The sequence below is a fragment of the Anoplolepis gracilipes genome, chromosome 7 (assembly GCF_047496725.1).
Source record: "Anoplolepis gracilipes chromosome 7, ASM4749672v1, whole genome shotgun sequence".
Taxonomy (NCBI): domain Eukaryota; kingdom Metazoa; phylum Arthropoda; class Insecta; order Hymenoptera; family Formicidae; genus Anoplolepis; species Anoplolepis gracilipes.
Genome location: NC_132976.1, coordinates 5,616,715 through 5,640,464, shown reverse-complemented (window position 1 = coordinate 5,640,464; position 23,750 = coordinate 5,616,715). Strand labels below are relative to the sequence as shown.

General features: G+C 34.5%; 3 protein-coding genes across 8 annotated transcripts in view; 2 read left to right on the top strand and 1 right to left on the bottom strand.

Moving 5' to 3' along the window:
* Positions 1–13,854, top strand: part of Kon (chondroitin sulfate proteoglycan 4-like protein) — a 54,840-nt gene extending 40,986 nt beyond the window's left edge. For all 3 annotated transcript variants that reach the window (XM_072896771.1, XM_072896769.1, XM_072896770.1), the window contains exons 6-12: positions 1,345–1,939; positions 2,258–2,512; positions 3,745–3,942; positions 4,920–5,121; positions 5,305–8,022; positions 8,391–8,797; positions 9,028–13,854. In XM_072896771.1, coding sequence (XP_072752872.1) covers positions 1,345–1,939; positions 2,258–2,512; positions 3,745–3,942; positions 4,920–5,121; positions 5,305–8,022; positions 8,391–8,797; positions 9,028–10,986 — 6,334 coding nt within the window. In that variant the 3' untranslated portion in view covers positions 10,987–13,854. The remainder of the gene's footprint in view (positions 1–1,344; positions 1,940–2,257; positions 2,513–3,744; positions 3,943–4,919; positions 5,122–5,304; positions 8,023–8,390; positions 8,798–9,027) is intronic.
* Positions 13,855–16,090: 2,236 nt separating this feature from the next.
* On the top strand, positions 16,091–21,337 carry Gcs2alpha (glucosidase 2 subunit alpha). Of its 2 annotated transcripts, none has more exons than XM_072896772.1 (7): positions 16,091–16,207; positions 16,722–16,817; positions 16,890–17,300; positions 17,448–17,774; positions 17,885–18,134; positions 18,243–19,800; positions 19,882–21,337. In XM_072896772.1, the coding sequence occupies exons 1-7, from the start codon at positions 16,191–16,193 to the stop codon at positions 19,992–19,994; spliced, it is 2,772 nt and encodes a 923-aa protein (XP_072752873.1). In that variant the 5' UTR covers positions 16,091–16,190; the 3' UTR covers positions 19,995–21,337. The 2 variants fall into 2 exon arrangements, with proteins under 2 accessions (XP_072752873.1, XP_072752874.1); XM_072896773.1 differs by lacking the exon at positions 16,091–16,207 and adding an exon at positions 16,472–16,605.
* On the bottom strand, positions 20,535–23,141 carry Gphr (golgi pH regulator). Of its 3 annotated transcripts, XM_072896781.1 has the most exons (8): positions 23,013–23,141; positions 22,358–22,521; positions 22,167–22,273; positions 21,674–22,084; positions 21,409–21,590; positions 21,152–21,337; positions 20,853–20,918; positions 20,535–20,759 (listed from the first exon to the last, which is right to left on the bottom strand). In XM_072896781.1, the coding sequence occupies exons 1-8, from the start codon at positions 23,052–23,054 to the stop codon at positions 20,559–20,561; spliced, it is 1,359 nt and encodes a 452-aa protein (XP_072752882.1). In that variant the 5' UTR covers positions 23,055–23,141; the 3' UTR covers positions 20,535–20,558. The 3 variants fall into 3 exon arrangements, with proteins under 3 accessions (XP_072752882.1, XP_072752881.1, XP_072752883.1); XM_072896780.1 differs by having other exon boundaries at positions 20,535–20,918; XM_072896782.1 differs by having other exon boundaries at positions 20,535–20,918; positions 22,952–23,041.
* Positions 23,142–23,750: the final 609 nt, after the last annotated feature.

Genomic DNA, 23,750 nt, shown 5'->3' with positions numbered 1-23,750 from the left:
AACATTGCACGTCATATTTTTTATTGTCATTAGCAAAGAATGATAAACATGCAGAAAATAAGGGAAAGAGTTGACATTGTTATGATATTAACGATAAAAAAGTAAAAATATATTGAAAATATTTTATGATGAGAAAACGTTGCTGTATGATATTTATTTTACAATATATTATACAGCATAATTACAAGCGTAATATACAACATAATAACATAATATTTAATAATAACTTTTATATATAATATTTAATAGTAAATTTTAATAATCACAATGTGATAATTTTAATGTAATAATAATTTTAATGCATTAGTAGGCATTACATTATTGTTATTTTATATTGCATTAGTCTGTTATTATGATAAAAGTCTAGTCCGCATCTGTAACCGCCATTGTAGCACTTTACTATACTGTTATTTCAAAAGCAATGAATCCGCCCGCTGAAGTAAATAATCGGCTTTCATGTTCGCAGCAGTCGTAGCGTCTTGGTGCGCAAGATACGAAAATCACTCGTCCTAAAGTTTCCCGAGCAAAAGTCGACCGAGCGAAATTTGATTTAATTACAATTATAAATTCACGGCGAGCAATCTTCTCTTTTCCCTCTTCTCCCATCGTTTGCATTACCTCGCTCGTTTAATTCGTGTTGCACGAATAATGTTTTGCCTACTTAATCACATTGAGATCTACGATGAGATTCTAATATTATACCGTCTAAAAAACGGTGATGATTAACACATAACAAAATATACAACTATCTTATAGAAACAATATTTGTGTAAAAATTTAAATGATTAAAATTATTTGAATTTATTAAATTCAAATTATCAACTAATTATTGAATTTTTATTACTGTTATATTTTATATCTCTCATTGTCAGATTGATAAAATTTTACATATTTTGTCAAGATCTTTTTATCATAATAATTGCAACTCGATTACGGTTTGCTTTTCCAAAAGAGAGTCCGTTATCTCATTTCATAACGGAATGCTATAAATCGTCCGATTACGTTACGCTCGACCAGTCGATGCGTTCGCGAAAGTTTCTCGTTCAGTATTTTTACTGCTTCGCTGCATCGATTGTAGCACTTGAGAATCGAAGAAATCAACCGCGAAATTCTAATCTGATTACTAAGATACGCAATAGTATCGAAATTTTCCGCTATTCCACCGTCAACATTGCTTTAGTATAACAACGGCATTATCCAAGAAGATAATTCTTTCTACTAAGACATCGTAAAATCGAACGACTTTGATTCGAACTCGGATATCGGACGACTTCGATACTCCTTTTTTTTCTTACAGGATAGTAACGAAGTTTCCTGCCAATTTCTTCTGACAATTCTTTGCAGATGGGAATTCGAGTTGAAGACTAGTGCCGAGAGCGGCTTATTACTCTACAACACCGGACAATCGTCCTACGCCGATTTCCTCGGTATCGAGCTGTTCGAGGGTAAGATACGATTGCTGATGAACAAGGGAAATGGCCCAACCGAGCTAATACACGGCACCGCGGTGGTTGATGGTAAATGGCACAACGTAATCGTGGACTTCAATCCGAGTGGTCTCGGAATCGCCGTCGATCATCACGAGAGAACGATGGCTCTACCATCCGGGGGCAATCGTTTCCTCGATCTAGCCGATACTCTGTACATCGGTGGTACGGAACTAAATAAACGCGCCCGAGCTTTAGGCAAGGGTCTCAGATCCGGCGATGTGAGCTACAAGGGTTGTATACGAAACATGATTCTCGACAATAAGGATCTCGGTTTACCAGACGTCAAAGTCAGTCAAGGTATCGTTGTGGGTTGTGTCTGGGGATATCCGTGCGTCGAGGCCGATCCCTGCGTATCTGGTGCATCGTGCATACAGCTGGGCGTCAACTCATTCAAGTGCAACTGCGACCAGTCACTGTGTATCAAACCGAATTACGCCGAGGATTATAAGGTAGATCAATTTTAATCGAATTTCAATAACGCCCCGCCCACTTGGCAATAGTTACGTTGCGGTAGCGAGTTAATCATATCAACGGCAGCTAACGTATGGATTTATGCGTGGCTAACTTAGTTAAGATACTCTATATATAGACTATTTTTTTTAACAATTATTTCTTATGTAATCAATATCAGGTGTTTACTTTTCTCTACAAATTTCATCGAAATGTTTAATATTGAAGATTGAACGCACTAGATATTGCTAATATTTAGATAACATTAATATGTATTTGCATTCATAGAACAAAGAGACGATATGGCGCTTTTACAGATTTATTCGAATGCCACCCTGCCTGTAAACTTAGAAATCCTCTCGCTGAGTCCTCTACTAGTTTCCGAGGGAGAGCACGTCCTAGTGACGAATGAAAACATCGCGATGGTACTGGACATTGCCAAATACGGCGTGGAAGAAATCGGCGTCGTATTTACTCTAGTGACACCGCCTGTTTACGGAACATTGGCGTTAGACCTTTTAACATCCCGAAGCGATCACTACTTCACATTGCAAGATATCAATCAAGATAAGGTAATTAATAAATTGCTCAGCCATCAATTTATCAAATTTTCAAATTAACAGTAAATTGCGCTTAGAACTCCTTGACTCGATCCGATGTAAGTCCAACAATCACGACGATTGCCGGGATATTAGTGTTCTCCTGTCGGTTACACGTGTGACGATAAAGCTCGAAATCGCCGAGGAGTTTGCGGGGACACGTGTAAGAGGCGAAACTCGGTCGACGTGCACCTGACATTAATTAATATCAGGTGACTAAATGCGGCTTCGAGAGGTCGGTCGCGGCCGGTCGAGCCACATAGACCGTACAAGGCGCAGTGGGAAGTCATATGTTCTTCCAGTTCGTCATAGGACCACGCGCTGCTATACATAGCACACGCCGTAAGGACTAACTTTAGAATTGTTGGTGGCGGGAACACGAAGGGTCGGCCGACTTGCCGCGCGTTCGCTCGGGCCTACTCCTCGGCACCACTCCGCACTCAATTTATCTAGCGACAGTGAACTATTTATAAACTATTCCGTCATTGTCGCCGCTCATTAATGCTTTTTTTGTTAAAGATCACATATCGGCTGTTTTTTTATCCACCGCGCCGTCACGCTCGTTCGCTTGCCGTTCGTTTGCTGTCAATCGCTTTTTAATCGTTAAAAGAGAAAGGAGGGGAAAAAAGCTCGCATCTTCCCTCTATCTCGACTCCGGATCGACGCCGCGCCGGGGACGACGCCCACTCGATATGCTAATCGACGATCACCGACTTAACCCTGGGTCGCTCTAATTAATTTCAACCGCGGTTGATCTCAAGTGTTAGATCAAACGCCAGAAAGGATAACACGAGTCGGGTGTTCCGATGTACTCGCCCATGATTAATTCTGATTCCGTAACCCGACATAGTATGTGTTTGCCGCTTCAGATTCTTGTGGAAGAGCAAGCTACCGCAAGTTAAAGTCCACACGGCTCTCGTTGTCTTTTACTGATATTGCGATACATGGCAGATTACTGACACTCGTGCCATTTCTTTCGTATGCAAATTTACACTGCGAAACAATGTAACGTAGAAAACGCAACCATTAATGCATCGTTTATTCTTTTTACGATTCAAAGAAATATTTACTAAAAAGCGTATTTATTAACTTAAAATTTTTAAGTTTTCTTACAAAATTAATTTTCCTACGTATTACGAGAAAAACCTGCATTATGTTAGATGAGAGATGTTATTATTCTTACGATAATTGACTTGTCCCGACAGATACAGTACATGCATGACGGTAGCGAAACCACAGAGGACAGCATGATTCTGGAATTGACATTGGTGGCCGGGACAGGCTATACACTGCCAGGATACCTCCAAGGACACCTCAGGTTCCCCCTTCATGTCAATGTCACTCCCGTCAACGACCCGCCGTTGCTCGAGATACCAACTGCAAAAGTACTTCGTCTGGCACAAGTAAGACACGAAAATAAACTGTATAAATATATTCCCTTTTTTTTCCAGCTTAGTTTTTCGTTACAGATTTCAGAGTGCTCATTATACGCGATGCATTTTTCCCCACTGTCGCTTTACTAATTCGAAGCACGTTCCGTCCGATTTGACCGAAACAAAACCGCCAGTTCACGCTACTCAACTAAATCAATTAATAGGGACCGAATGAAATAGTAGCTTACTTGTGGCTCGTGCATCTTCGTAGAACGTGGCAATTTAGCCGCAGCGAAATCGATTTAACTCGCTCGCGTTCTCGGTCATCGCTCTTAATTAACCGCACGTATAAGTTCGAGGGTATGCGTGCACGTATATCACGTATGCGCATAACGAATGTTTCTTTCATATATCATATGGATGCATATTCTCGGAACAGGAATGATGACGATATGAAGACAGAAATTGTAATTGCAATTGTAATTTGCGGTGGATTAATCTTATCTACGTGTGCATCGAACTGCTCCCGATATGCTAACAATGCTACAGTTATTTCAGCAAAATACTAAAGTTCTAGTAAATAATTGTAACTATTAAACTCTTCGATTATTACATGTACATTATACATCAATTTTTTTTATAAGAATCTTATAGAAATATTATAGATAATATATATATATATATATATATATATATATATATATATATATATATCAATACAAATAAAAAATGTATGCTAGGTATTTCTTAATAATATTAAAATGAAAAAAACTCTAAAACTCATATATATCATTTTTTTTCAATTCTCCGATTACGAAAAACTGGTTGTTATATAAATTGAGATATATATTCGCTATTTCACCTGATGCGTTTTACGTCAACGCGAAAACAACGGCGCAATTTTTTGCCGATTTACCGCGTTCTTTTATTCAATATGACTATACACAGCATTCGCCGGATGTGATTTTATCAAATATCAAATGTGCGAAAAACACTGATATTTGCAGGGTACAAGAAAAACACTGACCAAGGAATTATTATGGGCGATAGATGCCGACACTCCGTCGGAAATGCTGATCTATACAGTTTTACGAGCGGATACCGACGCTGGACACATCGAGAAAGTTACTTATCCTTTTCGACCTATCGATACGTTCACGCAGGCTGAATTAATGCAAGGTCTCATTGCCTATGTGCATCGTGGAAACGGTAAAGCTCATCATAATTGTGCAAGGCGCGCTTTATCATTTAATTATGGCATATTTATTTGTCTTTTTGTGTTTTGTCTCTTACGCGATTATTTTTTATTTCTAATGTACATGTAAATGCACGATAATGTAGTAGCGTTAAATTTTATCGAAAATTTTTGATCTAATATATTTAATTTTTCAGCCAAACCGAATGCAATGTTGGGTTTACAAGTGAGCGACGGCATCGAGAGTAGTCAGCCCGCGTACCTACGCGTATCGGCTTATCCATTGCAAATTAAATTGACACACAATACCGGTCTCGTTGTGGTGCACCGTTCGTTCTCTTACATGACACCCGCAAATCTCTCGTTTGCCACGAATTCGGACGACAACACCATCGATATCCGTTACGATATCGTTTCACCGCCACATTACGGGGTTTTACAAAAATTGAGGGATATTTCCAATAGCTGGATGAACGTTGAGCATTTTACCAGCCGGGACATGGAATTGAACGCTGTTCGTTATCTTCATAACGTTGGCAGTCCTAATCAGGACGAGTTTAAATTTCAAGCGAGCGTGCGCGAAGTGAAGACGCAGCAGACGTACGACTTCCGTATTACCTTCATCGATCTTGAGCTGAAGGAAACCAGAAGGATGCCTGTTAATCTCACCGACGTGTCGAACATTATTATCACGAGCAATCACTTGAGATACCAGACGAATCCACTAGTTACATCGCCGAATAAGATCGTCTTTACTCTTATAACGGGACCAAGATATGGCGATCTATTTCTGTCCGATCGTAAACTCGTGACAGCTAGTACCTTCACGCAGGAGGACATCGAGGCCGGTAGACTAAACTACCGTCTGTTTAGACGATCTTATTCCAATATCTTTGACGAAATAATGTTCAAGGTCAATGCACCTCAATGCGTCGATATGCATGCCAACTTGAAATTCCGATATTACCTCGACAAGATCAGCAAATCGCTCGAAGGCATGGAAAACTTGAAAGTTGACGAAGGCTCAAAAGTACCTCTGAGAATCACACATATGAATCCAAAGGAATACGGTGTATCTTCTTTGATGTACAATCTTACAATAAAACCGAATCATGGCTGGCTTTCCATCGCGGATAGGTCGAGTTCACAAGGGCAAAAGAATGTCTCGTCTTTTACATTCGAAGATGTGTTGACGCAAACGGTATATTATGTGCACGATGATTCCGAGACGAAAGAGGACTCCTTTGAGTTTGTGGCGATATCTTTGGATTCTGTGGACTTTATGTACGTCGGAAAGTTTCGAATTGAGATCATTATGAAAAATGATAATCCGCCGGAACGAATAATTAATAGAATTTTTCATGTTGTATCAAAAGGTGAAAAATTGATAACGAACAAGGATCTCGCTTATATAGACAAAGATATTGGTACTCGAATGAGCGAACTTATTTATACCAGAAGAGATACCCGGAAAAGCGGAATATACAGAGTAACTAATCCTTCGGTACAGATACGCGAATTTTCGCAACAAGATATCGACGACGGTGTGATACTCTTCCGGCACCAAGGGGATGAACGCGAAAAAATTGAATTTGGTATCACCGACGGTCACTTTTTTACGATCGGCACTCTTGAAATTCAAGCCAGCCCACCCTATATCAAGTTGCGTGAAAGCAGCAGTTTGGTTGTACAATTTAACAAGTCTGTGGTGCTCCAATCGAAAGAACTTGAGATAGAAACAAACGTATATACCACAGAAAAAGACATCAAGTACATTGTATCGGAGAGACCAAAGCATGGTATATTGTTGAAGCATGGTAGAGAATCGAATAGTTTCACAGAGGATGATTTGAAGCATGGCATTGTGTCATACAAACATCTAGGTAGCTCTTTGACGAAGGACGTCTTCAGATTTAAGGTATCAGCTAAGAATGCGGAGGCTGGAGGTGTATTCGTAATCAAAGTCTATCCGGAGAGTTATTGGGAATCATTGATTGTCCAAAATAACGAGACTATATTCGTCGAGGAAGCTACGAGCATTCAATTAAGTCGCAAGAGTCTCGAGATAATGCATCCTAAAATATCACCGACCGAAATTGTTTATTTTGTGCGAGAGTGGCCACAGAATGGTTACCTAGATTTGCAGATCTACGACGAACACAGCGAGGAGATGAAAGAGGAGTACAGCGGCAACGCGGTAAAGCATTTCGAGCAGAGTCTGATAAACGACGGTCGCGTCTTCTACGTTCAATCTGTGATGAATCAGACGAGCGATCGTTTCGTTGTAGATGTGACCAATGGTATCACGTGGTTACGAGGTCTGAGTGTGAACTTTGTGATCGTGCCGGAAAAACTTTATGTCGAGGCGAAAAGCTTTACCGTCGTAGAAGGGAAGAGCGTAATGCTAAATGAATCGAGTTTTTCGGTCGTGACACCGTATTATGCCGGCAAAATAACGGACTATAGGATAACGGAGAAACCGCAGCATGGTACGATTCTCGATTCCACGAAAAATACTCAAGTGAAGAAATTCTCGCAGAAGCACTTGAATGCCGGAGTTATACTATACAAACATAATGGGGATGAATTTTCAAGGGATTCCTTCAGAATGGTTGTGACTGCTAGTGATAAAATAAGCGAACTGTTTGACGTATCGATCATTGTTCAACCCGTTAACGACGAGGTTCCTGTGCTGCTGAATAGAACTAAACTTAACGTTTGGCAAGGTGGATCTGTTATCTTGACGTCGACAAACTTAGCAGCTATTGACAATGACACCGCCCCGAACGATATAATATTCAATGTTACTGGAGTGAGAAACGGATACATCTCGTTGACAATTGCACCCGAGGTGGACATTTATACTTTCACTCAAAGTCAAATTAATGAATCGCAAGTGATGTTCACACATACGAGTGAGTATATTACAATATTCAGAAATTAATTTGTAACTAGCTGCTAATTTCTAACTACTTTTACAATATATAAATATAATGTAAAATATGTACTAATAATAATTATAAGATTAATTTTGATTAATTTATAAATGTAATTTTTTAGTAAAAATGGTTAATTAATTTAATATTAAAATGTATGAAATAATGAATAAATGATTTTTTTAAACTATTTTTTATATGGAAATAATTTTAGGAAATCAAGTTAAACATCAATATTCAATATATCAATATTCTTTTAATTAATGAAATTTTAATAAAACTTTTTCTTTTAATAAAATTGCAAATTTTAATACAAAGAAATTAAAATGTGCGTTGTTTTTTTTCAGACGGAACTGATGGCGAATTTAACTTTGTATTAAGCGATGGTGTGCACACGACGGAATTTTACACAATCTTAATTACCACGAAGCCAGTTCGTCTAAACATTGAACACAATATGCCCCTTAATGTCTTTCCTCTTACTAAGAAATTAATATCAGACAAACTTTTATTAACGACATGTTCCGACGAAGCGAGGGAGATTAGATATATTGTGCGAAACGGACCTCATTTGGGAAAAGTTATAATGGAGACAAGTGAAGGGATATGGCTCGAGGTCGAGCGATTTACTCAGAAAGATATAAACAATAGTAAAGTGATTTATGAGCACACCAAGCAATTCATGGATCTCGCGGCCAATGACTCTTTCACGTTTGACGTCGAAACACATTTCGCTGGAATTTTAACAAATCAGGTATAGAGAATATAATTAAATATTTAATCTTTATTATTCATAAATATTATATCATCTATAGCGTTTCATAAGTAGCAAAAAACATTAATTATATGCTTCGAGTAAGTTAAGAAATTTAACATTTTTAATAACTTTTAATTAAAGATTGTAATTTTTATTTATTTATGTATTATTATTTATTTATTAATTGTGTTATTATTTATTTTTAACAATATTTATATGTGTCGCAGATTTTCCAAATAGATATATCAGTTTCGAGCGGCGGCCTGGACCGATATATTTACGTAAAAACCGTCAGAGTCGTAGAGGGTGGTTCCGCCGAAGTTGTTATGAACATTAGCGGCATCGTGTCGTTTCTACAGATCAACGCCGGAATCGAGAATCCGACGGTATTATCGAAATTAGTTCACCAGCCTAGTCACGGGCACGTGATGCTTTTACCGGATTTGAATGTGACCACCTTTATGCAACCGCAAATCGAAGGTGGAAAAATCGCTTATTACCACGACCATTCGGATACTCTGGAAGATCGCATTTATTTCTCCTTGTATTTAATACCCGGTCATGTGTTACTTTGCAACACCAGTGTTCCCGTCATCATCGAGCCGATTAACGATCAGCCTTTCAAACTTGTCACCAACACTCCGCACATCACAGTGGTGCAGAATCAAAATCAGACCATTACTCGGGAAAATCTTTTGACCGTCGATCCCGATACTCCACCACAAGATATCATGTATGACGTGATTTCCGGACCGACATTTGGCAGATTACTGCTATTACCTTTCAATCAGAACACGTCGGAGGTACACCAGGTTGACAAATTCAGCCAGTACGACGTAGATTCTAATCGAGTGGTATACGAGCATAATGGAACGCTACAAGCCGCTTCTTTCTACTTCAGGGTTTGGGATGGTGGTTACAGTCCGATTTATACCGTCTTCAATGTCCAAGTTTTGCCTATACGACTGAATGTGACGGTGCCCGGTCCGGTGAGCTTGCAGCAAGGCTCGAACGTGGCGCCCATCTCCGAGAACGATCTAAAGCTCGATACAAATGCGCGTCAAGACCTAGTGATATACGAAATTACGACACATCCGAAATACGGAGTATTGTATGTGCGAGACGGCGCAGCGACAATGTTCAAGCAGACCGATCTATTGTCAAAGAGCGTGGTGTTTATGCAGACGGATATGACGGTGCCAAATGATAGTTTGGAATTGTCGGCGCGACTGAGCGGCTTCGTGCAAAAACATATACATGTCGAGATCAAAGTTACGCCTCTCATTATCATGAATCCGTTGACGGCGTTGGCGGGCGAAAAGACTCGAATAACTTTACAACATCTAGATGCAACTCCCTTGGCCAAGTTAACGACGAGCAACCCGTTTTACACAATCCTGAAGAAACCGAAGTACGCCAAGATCAAAAGAATTATCAGAAGTTCCTCATCGTCCGGCGAGAAGAGAGGTACGCGTGAACGAGAAGTGACACGTTTCTCGCATCAGGAAATTATCTCCGGAGTGATATATTTGGTATGCAGAAAAATACCGTCGATGGACGGCGTTACGGATAGTTTCAGTTTCATTCTTGCAGCGTCCATCTTTCAGCCAGCCGTAGGTGATTTTGAATTTCGCATCAAGCTCGACATAGACGACGACAATATCACTCTAGGCGGTCCGATGGATCCGGTCGGTCACGAAGGCGAGATGGCGATCGCACCGAATATGAGCAATGATTATCTACTGATTCTCGGCATGTTGCTCGGCGTATTTCTTCTCGGCGTGGTTGTAATTATCACGATCAGATGCCGGCATAACAGATACAAGCACGCTGAAGAGGAGAAATTGGAAACCACTCCCGCTGTCGGCGTGATGCCGCTTCCTAGACCGCCGGATCATTTGATGCCTACTACTCCGCATTTGAAACCTTTCGGTAACGATCACAATAGTGTAACGGCCAGCACACCTTTGCCGGTGTTGCCCTCAACGTTACCCCAGTGTAAAGTGATACCCTTGAGTCCTCTGGAAAGCGGCTCAGAAGTCGACGTATCCGCTAGGTATCCCTATGGGGTGGCGGATGGCGACGAGTGGAGTAGTTTCGATACTTCCGATTTACCTTGCCAGTCGGCCACAACTCAAAGGACCAAGAAGAACCCGTTGCTGAGGAGGGACCAGTACTGGGTCTAGCAGGAGAGAAACACGTTGCGGTTTACGCGAAAAAAACCGTAGCGTCTTCTGGCGTGTTTCATGCGAGAATCGAGACTATCGTGGATATCACGGACTTAAATGTGCCTAAGGAAAGTGAATTCTGCGACGGAATTTATGGAAATCGTTCGTCGAGATTTGAGATCATCGCGCCAGACATATGCATCAAGTAATAGTGAGATGACATTCGATGTTGTGGCGAGAATTTATAGTAACCGTCGGCATGTGTTTCGGTGCATCCGATAATTGAAAAAAGCGAAGAAACTCCTTGACTGTTTACAGATGAGATTTACGGATCGAAAACGATCGAGAATTATCGATAATTCCTGATCCGGAATAGTTCGCAGTGTCTCGTGTATTATTATAGCCTAAAACGGTATAAACAGGAAACTAGATCTCCTTGAATGTCACGACTATCGCCGCTATCACGAGCTCAATGTGCCTGAAAGATGTCTGACTCTGCTGACATTTTTTCCACTAATCACAATACGTCGATTTTTCGTATATCTACAGTAATTCTATGTCCCTTCCTTCCGGCGGATCGAAATAAATTCGATCATTAAAAAGATCGATTATTCATTAAAGACTTTTGCAATAAATTCAATCCCGGTCTAAGCAAAAGATTCGTCGATTTACTGGCTCGTTTTAGAGTGCAGATTTTCATAAAATTCGTATAACAGCTTTTATGTTCCTTCATCTCCTTCCATTTTTACACTTTTTGTAAATTTAGATTAATAAGATTGTTATATGACATAAAAATGGCATTTATCGATTTTTGCTGTCATACATTTCAGATAAAATCAAAGCATAAGACTTAAAAAAAGCGGAACTTTCGCTCTGTCTTAAGTTATAGACAAAGAAAATAGAAACAAGTAATCAGGATAATACGACAATTTTGTGACATTGCATCGTAAGATAATCAAATTGCGCGATACAATGTAATCGAACATTTGTATGTTTCCTGTTACTTGTCACTGACATTACAGCAAATGTCACTTGACGCAAATGAATGCATTTATACTAACTGTATTCGAGTTTGTGTGGACATATCCTTTTATACCGCCGTATATTGTCCAAGTTAAACTTTTATTTCCCTCCAATACAGATCTCCCATATGGTCATTTTATTCTATCGTTATTCCCACTATGTCAATGTTGCTCGTATCGTGCAAGTAAACGTAAAATGCCAGTTAATATTTGTTCGAAACATATGTAAAAAAAAGTCGTCGAAACAACCTTTTTGTAACAATGCAATATCGCGGATTTTAGCTTTATGAAATAATATAAAATATAATGTATTGAATTATTTCATTAAAAGAATAAAAAGTTGTCGAATGATATTATAAATTAGTAGTAGATCAAGTAATTATTAATTGATAGCGTTATTTCCGCTAATAATAACTTTTTTCAGTTTTTTTCATCGCAATAATTATCTTTAAATTATATAGAATTTCACCTATGAAATTTTCATAATTCTTATCCGTTTTTTTCTCTGTAGCGAGCGACAAATTATTACATTACCGTCAAATAATATAATTATTTAATCTTAAATGCGAATTATCAGTAACGCTCGAAATCTATAAGCCGTTTTTTATACGAGTACGAGAATAGATCTTTCCTACTACGAAACGTTGACGCGCAGCGAGTTCGTAATTCATAAGCGATGAACGGGGTTGTGCGTGCGCGATTTCAGTATCTTACTGTTAAAGAAATTTGTTACGAAGGTGTATGTTGACGAGTTCGTTGATTTTTAAAAAGAATTTTACGTTACGTTACGTTACTCTTGCGCAAACTCATGGTAACCTCAACAGATCCGCTTCCGGCCAATGTCGAGTGTAAACACTATAGAACCGCACTAAATTCTCGTTTAGTTTAGAAAAATAATTATATACAGAAAAATCATGGAGAGAATTAAAATTAAACGCGTTAAATATTGTTATAAAAACTATATTAACGATATATAAACAAAAATATTATGTTAATATTATCAATGTCGCTCAAATTGTTATAAATATCGAATAAATTAATCAGACCGAATAAGCAGTCAAATTTATAATTCATGTAAATTAATCAGATTAAATAAGCAGTAAAATTTATAATTCATGCAAATTAATCAGACCGAATAAGCAATAAAATTTATAATTCATGTAAATTAATTGAATTGTTCTCTTATATTAAAATTATACGGTTATATAAAATCTTCTACATGTTAATAATATACATAATAATGAGTATTATGAAAGAGATAGCGACCTTTTTATCAAAATATCACTTATTGTCAGACTTAGATACATTGTGCTTCCTTACTTTATTGCTACTAGTAATTTGAGACCTCTCTTTCAAAAGAAAAAAAGCAAGTTTTTTACTGGCTCAAATTGACTGTAAAACTACGATGTATTAACAAAGAAGAAATTTTTTTTCTTACTTTTTTTACGGGCGAATGTCTGGCCGAAAGTGGATTAACGGCAATTTCCTTAAAATCTTAGAAGCGTATCTAATAAAACAGTTTAACGTGAATGTTGATTATAGCGATCATAACGATATATATATATTATAATGCGTACACTACTACGTAGAATGTACCGTTCCATGGATTCATATAGCATATGCATTAATAGATTCTAATTACAAACATTTTATCGAGAGAGACAGAGACACCCGTTCGTTGATTCATGAATATACTAGAAACGAACCGTTAGGCTTTTTTACATCCACCAAAAGTGAACTGATCAGAGTGCCAAACTTCTATAATCTATAATATATAATTATTATAGGACTGTATTTTCCCTGCCGAATGAATGCATTACTCTTCTAATTCTAATAAATTGAATGTGCGATGTTAAGTAAAAATATGGCCTAATTTATTATTTATCATATCACAATCACTTACCTTTCATTAATGTATGTTATCGTTTATATTATATTATTAATTACTGACTATATTATATATATATATATATACATTACTAATATTAAACATTTTAAACATTTTTTAATATTTCTTTTATAATATATACCTTTTGGCATTTTAATATCATTTTTGTTATTGTGAATAAAATTAAAAATATAAAAATTTGTTTAAAATATGTAAGTATATACAAAATAATAAAGATGCCTATGAAAATATCTTTTTTATTTAATTTATAGAATTTAGATTTAGAATATTTATTAAACTATTCAATTTAGATAATTTGAATATTTATTAAATAATGAAAAATTATATATATATATATATATATATATATATATATATATATATATATATATATGTATAATAATCTTTGCTAAAGGCACCAATAACCTGTTACAGTAAGTATAAGCTTTTATTTATGTTAAATAGTGTCTATTTAATAAATAATGTATTATGTAATCCATTCTTTTTATATACAATTTTAAAAAAAGAACTGCCAAAAGTAGTATAAAAAATTTCTAAGTGAAATAAGTTATTTCTCATTGAATAAGTTAAAAGAGCAAAACGTTAAACATGTATATTTGTAACTTCTTTCTTTTTTCGTACTAATGCAATAAAATGCATTGATAAAAGCTGTGATAATTTTTTATTTAAAATTTACCAGAAAATAAACTTACCTAAAGTTTCCTCCTTTTTGATATTCTGATGTGGAACCAGCATCAAGGATGTCAGAGTCGTGATGTTAGTATCAGGATATCAATGCAGTAACATCAGAAACCTGTTAAATAAATTATACATGTTTTATTACATTATGTATATATTACACAATAGCTATAATACAATAGATATATTTATGCGCGTAAATTTTTTTTTTAATTTATTAAACTGAATATAATAATATTTCCTTGTAAAGAAAAAAAAGAAATATATATATTATATGTATTGATTTAAATAATATTAATATAGAGATTATAGGACAATATGTATATACCTTGTATACATAACAAATTGTGTACCATTGTAAATTTTCAAACTTAGCACTTTAATAAGAAAATAATGGCACGAAATATACACGAAAAAGATTACAATTATGTGTAATTTAACATACATGAAAACACGATATATTATCGATATCAAAATCGCAACACTGACATACAGTAATTTATGACACGATTACGGCGAATATCCGATACTTTATGATAATTTATCGCGCGCGAAACGTTCGTTTGTAACAGTAAATAACCGCAAAAATAAATAGCGATCCGTCGCGATACATTCTATGACCGACCATGATTCGAAATGTCAGATTATACCATTTTCGAAACGATAAATACCGATTGTACATCTCATATATAAGATAAACACTTTATTCGCGATACTTTTAATAATGCTTCGCATGCCGCACTCACTTTTAGACGGAAATAATCGCGAAAAATATACGAAGCGATCTGATAATGACCTCGTAGTCCGCCGCCGCGTTACGATTGACCGCGAATTACTTAGCAAAGAGCGATACATTGCGATTCTCGAAATATCGAAATATCGAAACTATCGAAGTATCGAAGCCGCACACTTCGTCGCAATAATTATTCAATGTAAAAATAACATTTAAAATATTCTAACAGATATGTATTAGAAATGATTAAAAATATGAATTTATTGCAGTAATTTGCAGAAAATACTTTTCGATATTAAAAATAATGTTATATAATCTAATAAATCTCAAAATACGCCATAGAAATAAAATTCTTGAAATATTCGATAGATATGATATAGAAAAGTATAATGTAAAAGAACAAGAAATATCAAGAAGTGTATAAAAAATTCATCATCATAAATATAACAAAAAAAAAAAAAAAAAAAAAAACAACATATTGTCAGATATCAAATGCATAGATAAGATTGAATTTTTATAATTAACAAAGCAAGGTTATATAATCATTAGTTTTACAGATTACTGAAAAAATTATATGCTTTAATAAATGACTTTTAATAATCGATATATAACATTCTTTTCTTGATGAAATGTATGATAAAAATACTTGTAAATGTGTTAGAAAATAATTTATCATAAATACCTCTAATTTAGACAGAAACTTGAAAATTATATATTATAAGTTATTAGCAAAAAATAGTGATATGCGCGTGAAATTCGATCAAATTCGACATTCGACCTTTGACAAAGGATCACGTCACGCCATCTGTAAAATCAATCTTGTACGATGTCACGAGAGTTAGCGCGAAAGTGATGTAGTAGTAATTAATTCTTCTCAAATATGGCTTCATATGTGCGGTGAGTTGACTTATTTTCGGCTTTTTAATCTTCACATGATAAAGCATTTATCGCGGGCATACAGAAATCATCTACTCGTGTCATTTTCCAATTAGCATAGCAATTTTGCTGGGTTTTTTTTAAGTCTAACTTCATGGATTTTGGTCCTTTGGTTAATATCGTCTACGTGTCTCTTTCCGCAATATCTTATTTCTGATATAAGTAGGTTTTTTTCAATGAATTATCATGCCGGATTTAATCTAATCTATCGTCTGAAGGAATATCTATATGGTATCTATATGGGATGGAATTTCACAATTTTACGTCATTACTACTATATAATCTGTTGCGTGGTTGCGTTTCCGGCAGTATTTCATCTCAAATTGTCATATAGTCTAATATAACATAGTACATACCATGTAATATTCGCCAATAAACATAATTTTGTTTTATCATAATATATATGATTAATGTAAAATATACTGTATTATATTTTAGCAAATATTTAATTTATTTTGTGCTTTAAACCTTTCAGGTTAGCTCCATTTTTAATATTACTCTATTCACTATTCCTTGTCGATGCAGTTAATAGAGACAATTTCAAAAGATGCGATCAAAGCAGTTTCTGCCGGTAAGAAATAGCTATTTTTGTAAGTATTGTCATTTGAGAGACAGATGTAAACTTTTGTTTTATTTCTTATAGACGATGCAGGAAAGTAGAGCCTGGAAAAACACCATACCAGCTTTTACCAAATACTCTTATTCAAAATGAATCTATGGTTACCATAGATTTATTTAACAAAGATACTGGTGTCTCCTATGTGGTTCAACTTACTTCATTAAAAGAAAATACATTTAGATTGCATATCAATGAAAAAAACCCACTGCATCGCAGATATGAAAATGAATATGCTCTTCAAGATCAGCCACAAACAACAAAATTAAATTCTGTAGAAAAAACAGCTGAAAGCATAACTGTAGTAAAGGGTGAAAACAAAGCTGTTTTATATATTAATCCATTTAAAGTAGACCTATACTCTCAAGATGTTTTAACAATATCAGCAAATGCTCGTGGTCTTATGAGATTTGAACATTTACGTACCAAACCAGTAAGGTATTTATTGCTAGAGGATAATTATTGCATTGAAAGCTTTTGTATAGAATAATATAGTAATAAATTATATATATATGTGTGTGTATGTATTTATATATATATATATATATATATGTATATGTATATTGTTATATGTATCTGTTATAGATCAGAACAAGATGAAAATGCTGAAGGTACAGAAATAAATAATACTACATACCCTGGTGATGGCGCTGATAATGATCCTGGTGCTTGGGAAGAAAACTTTAAGGAACATCATGATGCAAAACCATTTGGTCCCGAAGCTGTTGCCATGGATTTCAGTTTTCCTGGATCGGAGCATGCTTATGGTGTGCCAGAACATGCTGATTCACTAGCTTTACAATCGACTAAATCTTCCGATCCATATAGACTATATAATCTAGATGTGTTTGAATATGAAACAAACGAACGTATGGCTTTGTATGGTGCCATTCCAGTTCTTTATGCTCATGGGTAAGAATCTATCATATAAATTAATAACATTTAAGAGATTCAGGAGAATATATTTATAAAATTTATATACTTATACAATATACATATTTATTTGCATTAATATATTTCAGAAAGGAAAGATCATCAGGTGTTTTCTGGCACAATACAGCAGAAACTTGGATTGATATTTTATCAAGTGCAGACAACAATGTTGTAGAAAGCATTGTTAATTTTGTATCTGGATCTACTAAGAAATCCCAGGTGGATGCTCATTTCATATCAGAATCTGGAGTGATTGATGTATTCTTCATGTTGGGTCCAAAGCCACTTGATGTTTTTAAACAATACACTGTCCTGACTGGCACAGCTCCTTTACCGCAGGTATATGAAATAAATATTATAAATATAAAATATATATCTTTTTAAGCTATGTTGTGAAAGAAATAATTATAAATCAAAACTTACAGTTTTTCTTAAAACTTGTTTTAGATGTTTGCTCTTGGATATCAACAATCTCGTTGGAATTACAATGATCAAGATGATGTTGCAACAATTGCTGAAAGTTTCGATACGCATGATATTCCATTGGAAGCTATATGGCTCGATATTGAATATACCGATAACAAAAAATATTTTACATGGGATTCACGTAAATTCCCAAATCCTCTTGACATGGTACACAATCTTACTGCCAAAGGCAGAAAATTAGTGGTCATCATCGATCCTCATATTAAACGCGATAGTAATTACTTTTTACATAATGATGCAACCAATTTGGGTTATTACATTAAAAACAGAGATGGAAAAGATTACGAGGGTTGGTGTTGGCCAGGATCCTCGTCATATTTGGACTTTTTCGATCCAAAAGTTATCGAGTACTATATTGGCTTGTATAGTTTAGATAAATTCCATGGTACCACTAACGACGTTTATATTTGGAATGATATGAATGAACCAAGTGTGTTTAATGGACCTGAAATAACTGCGCTCAAGGATCTTGTCCATCATGGAGGCTGGGAACACAGAGACGTTCACAATATTAATGGACATATGTATATCCGTGCGACGTACGAAGCTTTATTCCGTCGATCGGGCGGTTCCTTGAGACCTTTTGTTTTAACGAGATCATTCTTCGCTGGATCGCAACGCTACGCGACAATGTGGACTGGCGACAATATGGCTGAGTGGAGTCATCTGCGCGTAAGTTATCCCATGTGTCTCTCAGTTGCTATATCCGGAATGTCATTCTGTGGCGCCGACGTGGGAGGCTTCTTTAAAAATCCAGATTCCGAGTTGTTCATTAGATGGTATCAAGCCGCAGTATGGTTACCTTTCTTCCGTCAACATTCTCACATCGAGACAAAGAGACGCGAGCCATGGACATTCAATGAAGAAACTACTCAAATAGTTCGCGAAGCACTCAGATCACGATACTCCTATTTGCCATTATGGTATACGCTTTTTAGAGAGCACGAAATAAACGGTTTACCCGTTATACGTCCTCTATGGGCGCATTATCCGTCGGAATCGGAAACATTTACTATTGATGATCATTTGCTAGTTGGCGATTCTCTACTTGTACGCCCAGTATTTCAATCTGGTGCCACTGAAGTAGCAGTTTATTTCCCAGGAGAAAGCAAAGTAACTTGGTACGATATTGATACAATGCAACCTTATCAAAAGACTGGATTCGTTAAAATACCAGTAACGATCTATAAGATTCCTGTGTTCCAAAGAAGTGGTTCTATCGTCTCACGAAAAATGAGGATACGACGTAGCACAGTTGCTATGAAAAATGATCCCTACACTCTGATAGTAATCGCTGATAGTAATGGTAAAGCTAGCGGTAATCTTTATATCGATGATGAAACAAGCTTTCAATATCGCCATGGAAAATATTTATATCTAAGAATAACGTTGGACAACAATAAAATATCTTCAACTCTAATAGATAAATTAGCTTCGTATGAGACAGAAAGCTGGTTAGAAAGAATAGACATAGCTAATCCACCACAAGGAATTAAGTCTGCCCAATTGGACTCTCACAGTGAGTAATCAGATTTAAGTATGATAGTACAATTTTGTAACAACTCTATATTAATATATATGTATATACACTTTTTTACAGGTATGGGAAGAGTAACTTTGGAAACTACATATAATCCACATAACAATGTATTAACAATACGTAGACCAGCTGTAAATATGGGAGAAGAATGGACTATTGAATTATTACATTAGGATTATGATGGATTCATAATCGACTTTTGTCAGTAATCTATACCATAATGCCAATAATTCAATAATCTATACCAATTTTCTATAACTATACATATTTCAGTTATCTGTGATTTGGATAATTATATTTCCTAGAACAATAAAAATACAACTCAACTACACATTATGAGGATAAAATCATTATTATTAATTAATAATTGTAAAATAATTTTATTATTTTCTTTGGTAAAATTTAATATTTTCTTGTAGCATATGTTTATAACATATGTAATCAAGCAGCATAGTTGGAAGAAGTTTATATAGATGCCATTTTCTGTAATTTTAATTTCTATGATTTAATTAAAAATATAAAGAGTAATATTTCAGAGATTAGTGGTAAAAAAGATATATTTTAAAAAAAAGTTAGTATATTTAATTTAGGAACGTTACCACACACCAGCAATGAAACATATGTTAAAATCTTTTGCTATTATCTCTCTTAAAAATTTATGTACGAAATTATCAAAGGTTTTGAGTACATTACTTCATAAAATAAGCGACAAGTTTAAATGAAAATCTTTTATTTCGTTATATGCGTTCCGTCGGTGCATGTTTATGAGCTAAATATAAAAATACTATTGATGATAACGCCGATACCAAAAAAATAACATCAAACCACCTATGATAAAAATTGAACTGTAATTCTCCTAAAACTTGTGTTATTATAATGCGATATTCTGCTGGCATATTCATTCGCATAAGAAGCACAGAAGACACAAAATACATTCCCTGAAAAGAGTAAAAACAAAATTTTATATGTGAATCCAGAAAATTATACATGATTACACATGATTTGCAATCATAATTATATATTATTCTTACCATTATTTGAGCAAGTATAAGTACAATAATATTTGATGATTTGCTGCTTGATATAGCATAGAAAAACTGAAACAGTAATGAGTGCATTTTTACTAAGACTGATAATGTTGCAATGGAAAATCAAGATTTACATGTTCCTTACTACATATATTATTTTACGTACATTATTTTACTCATAAATACAGTACTAAAAATGTTTATATAAAATCGATACACATACATATAGATTATTTTATAAAAATTTAAAAAGAATGAATAAACATGCATGTAACTGCATAAATTGTATGTGTTTTACATACCTTTGTCAGAGTTAATAATAATCCACGTATAGATGTTACAACAATACAACCGACGAGATAAAAAGAAATGTGCTGCGACCAGAATGTGACATCGATATTGAAACCAATCCAATGCACTGCGATTTCAATTCCTCTGGTTACAGGATCTTTCTTGCCGACCCGATCAAATACTATATTGATCGTAGACTGTAAATATGATAATCATAATAAATTATTCGTGACAAAATTATTTAAAGTTATTAATTAAATGCACTTACAATAAATATTTTCCAAGTGCAGTACAAAGAGAAGAAATAACCGAGAAAATTAAAATATTTTCCTTGCCAAGTAGCAGCCCACTTTAGACGTTCTCTCGCATTTTGTATATCATGCGCTTCCAAAAATAATTGTCGTGATAACTCTTCTAAAGCAATAACTTCGACTTGTAACTGTTTGATAGCTATAAAGTAATATGTATCATTGTTAAAAGATTAAGTAATATAATCATAAGCTTCTATATCAAATTAAAGAGGATATATATACTTTCTTGGTTTCCCTTTGTACCACCTAGCGGACCTAACATCCCCCATAATCGAGATCGAGTTTCAATTTGTCCAACAGGTTCGCCTTTTTTGGCTAATGCGATTCTTTTTTTCTTCACGATAATCATGTCCATAGTTTGTAGCAATCGTTTTTCTATAGATTGCACATCTGCATAAGAAACCGGACGCATGAAATAAGCCATTGAAGTGTACGGATAATTTACAGCACCGAAACCCGAAAGAAGAGCCATTACTGTAACACCAATAACTCCTATTCGACTGACGCCTTGTTCTATAGACAGCAATCCTTTCTTGGGACTTAATATGGGGAAAGGATCACCCACTTTCCAAAATAAGTAGAGATAGAAAAGATATATAATAACTGTCAATGGCCGTATTAAATTCAGTCTTACTGTAAACAAATCAGAAAAATTTATCAAATTTGATAAAAATAGAGATAAAAAAAAAAAAATTTTTTTGTAACAAATATATACCAAATCTGATATTGCTGATAATAAAATATGCTATATAAAATGGTATCAGAACTATCACCATAAATAGAAGCATATAAAGGCCAGCATTCCAATGGAAATATCTAGAACTGAAAAAAAAACAATATATATACTTTAAATAATAAAATATCTATTATATCTTAAATAATAAAATGTACTTTTATTTCTTATACCTTGAGTCAAGCACCCCTGCTATTTCGAAAATAATTAATTCGAACATGGTGCATGACAATGAAAATGTTGTCGAAAAAATTAGTTGTACTAATCTATGATGAACTTCATAATCTCTGAATAATTTCTTCACAAAGAATACCCATCCTCCTACGAAGAAAATTACCTGAAATATGGAAGACAAATTAATAGAAATTATCTATCACACAGGAAAGATTATCTATGTTAAATATATTTTTTGTAAAAATAAATAAGAACTATATGGAAGATTCAATATTTTACTGAATAAACTGCAACATATGTAATTTATTATAATATTCTCAAATATATACATTTTATAATTTAGTTACAGTTTTATAAAAATATATATATCACATGCAGAAATATATATAGTCATAGATATTAATACTCCACAAGGAATTACTGCTACAGTTTTAATATGCAATAAGCAAGAAAATATAATATAAAATATAATGAAACTCATTCATATCAAATTTTACATAAAAATTTACATTAAACATTGTTAATAACGAAATAAACCATTGTCACACATTTTTGTGAGATACAATTATAGAGCATCGTACTCTTTTTATAACCTTAATCACAGTTCAGAAAGTATCGATAAAACTGATTTTCGTAGTGGAAACAAATTTCCACCTGTGTTATAAGAATCACGAAAGTGTCCTCGATGAAGCCCATCTTTTACTGTCACGATTTTTACTTCGCATCGCAAAGTTTGACCGGTGATGCTCCGTACTTGACAGGAGATAGAAGACAGAACGCAGGCAATTCTAAACACGATAGCATAAAGGTATATTTCTAATGAATTTATATAGTCAGCAGTCATGCCATACTAACTAGAGGAAGAAACTATGAAGAAACCAATCATATATCTAATATACAGGATGTAACAATATTACGTTCTTCAGTTTTGATTTGTGATTGGTTCATTTATATACTCTCTGCGGCTATATAATTTCATTTAAAATAGACCTTTAACTTGCCAATTGCTTTACTGTATTCTGATATAAATTTTGCCAGTACTAAAATTATTCATGTATGTATATTTTCATTCTCATAAATAACATGTTGCTTTTTTTTTAACTTCGTATGTTTTGTTCAATTTTTTAGTAATTGATAAGTGTAGTTAAAAAAATAAATTTATTATCTTCTTTGAACTCTCATTATTCAAAAAATATAAATATGTTCTATATCTGTATAAATACTTTTCTTATAATAAAAGTCGATTTTAAAATAAATAAAATATATAAAAATGTGTTAAAAGATTTGAATATACGACGCAAATATTTCGGTTTTTTCACAGTAGTACAGAAATTTGCATATTTGCAAATTGCTAAAAGTAAGTTAAGTATAGTTTATGAAACGCGATATTAC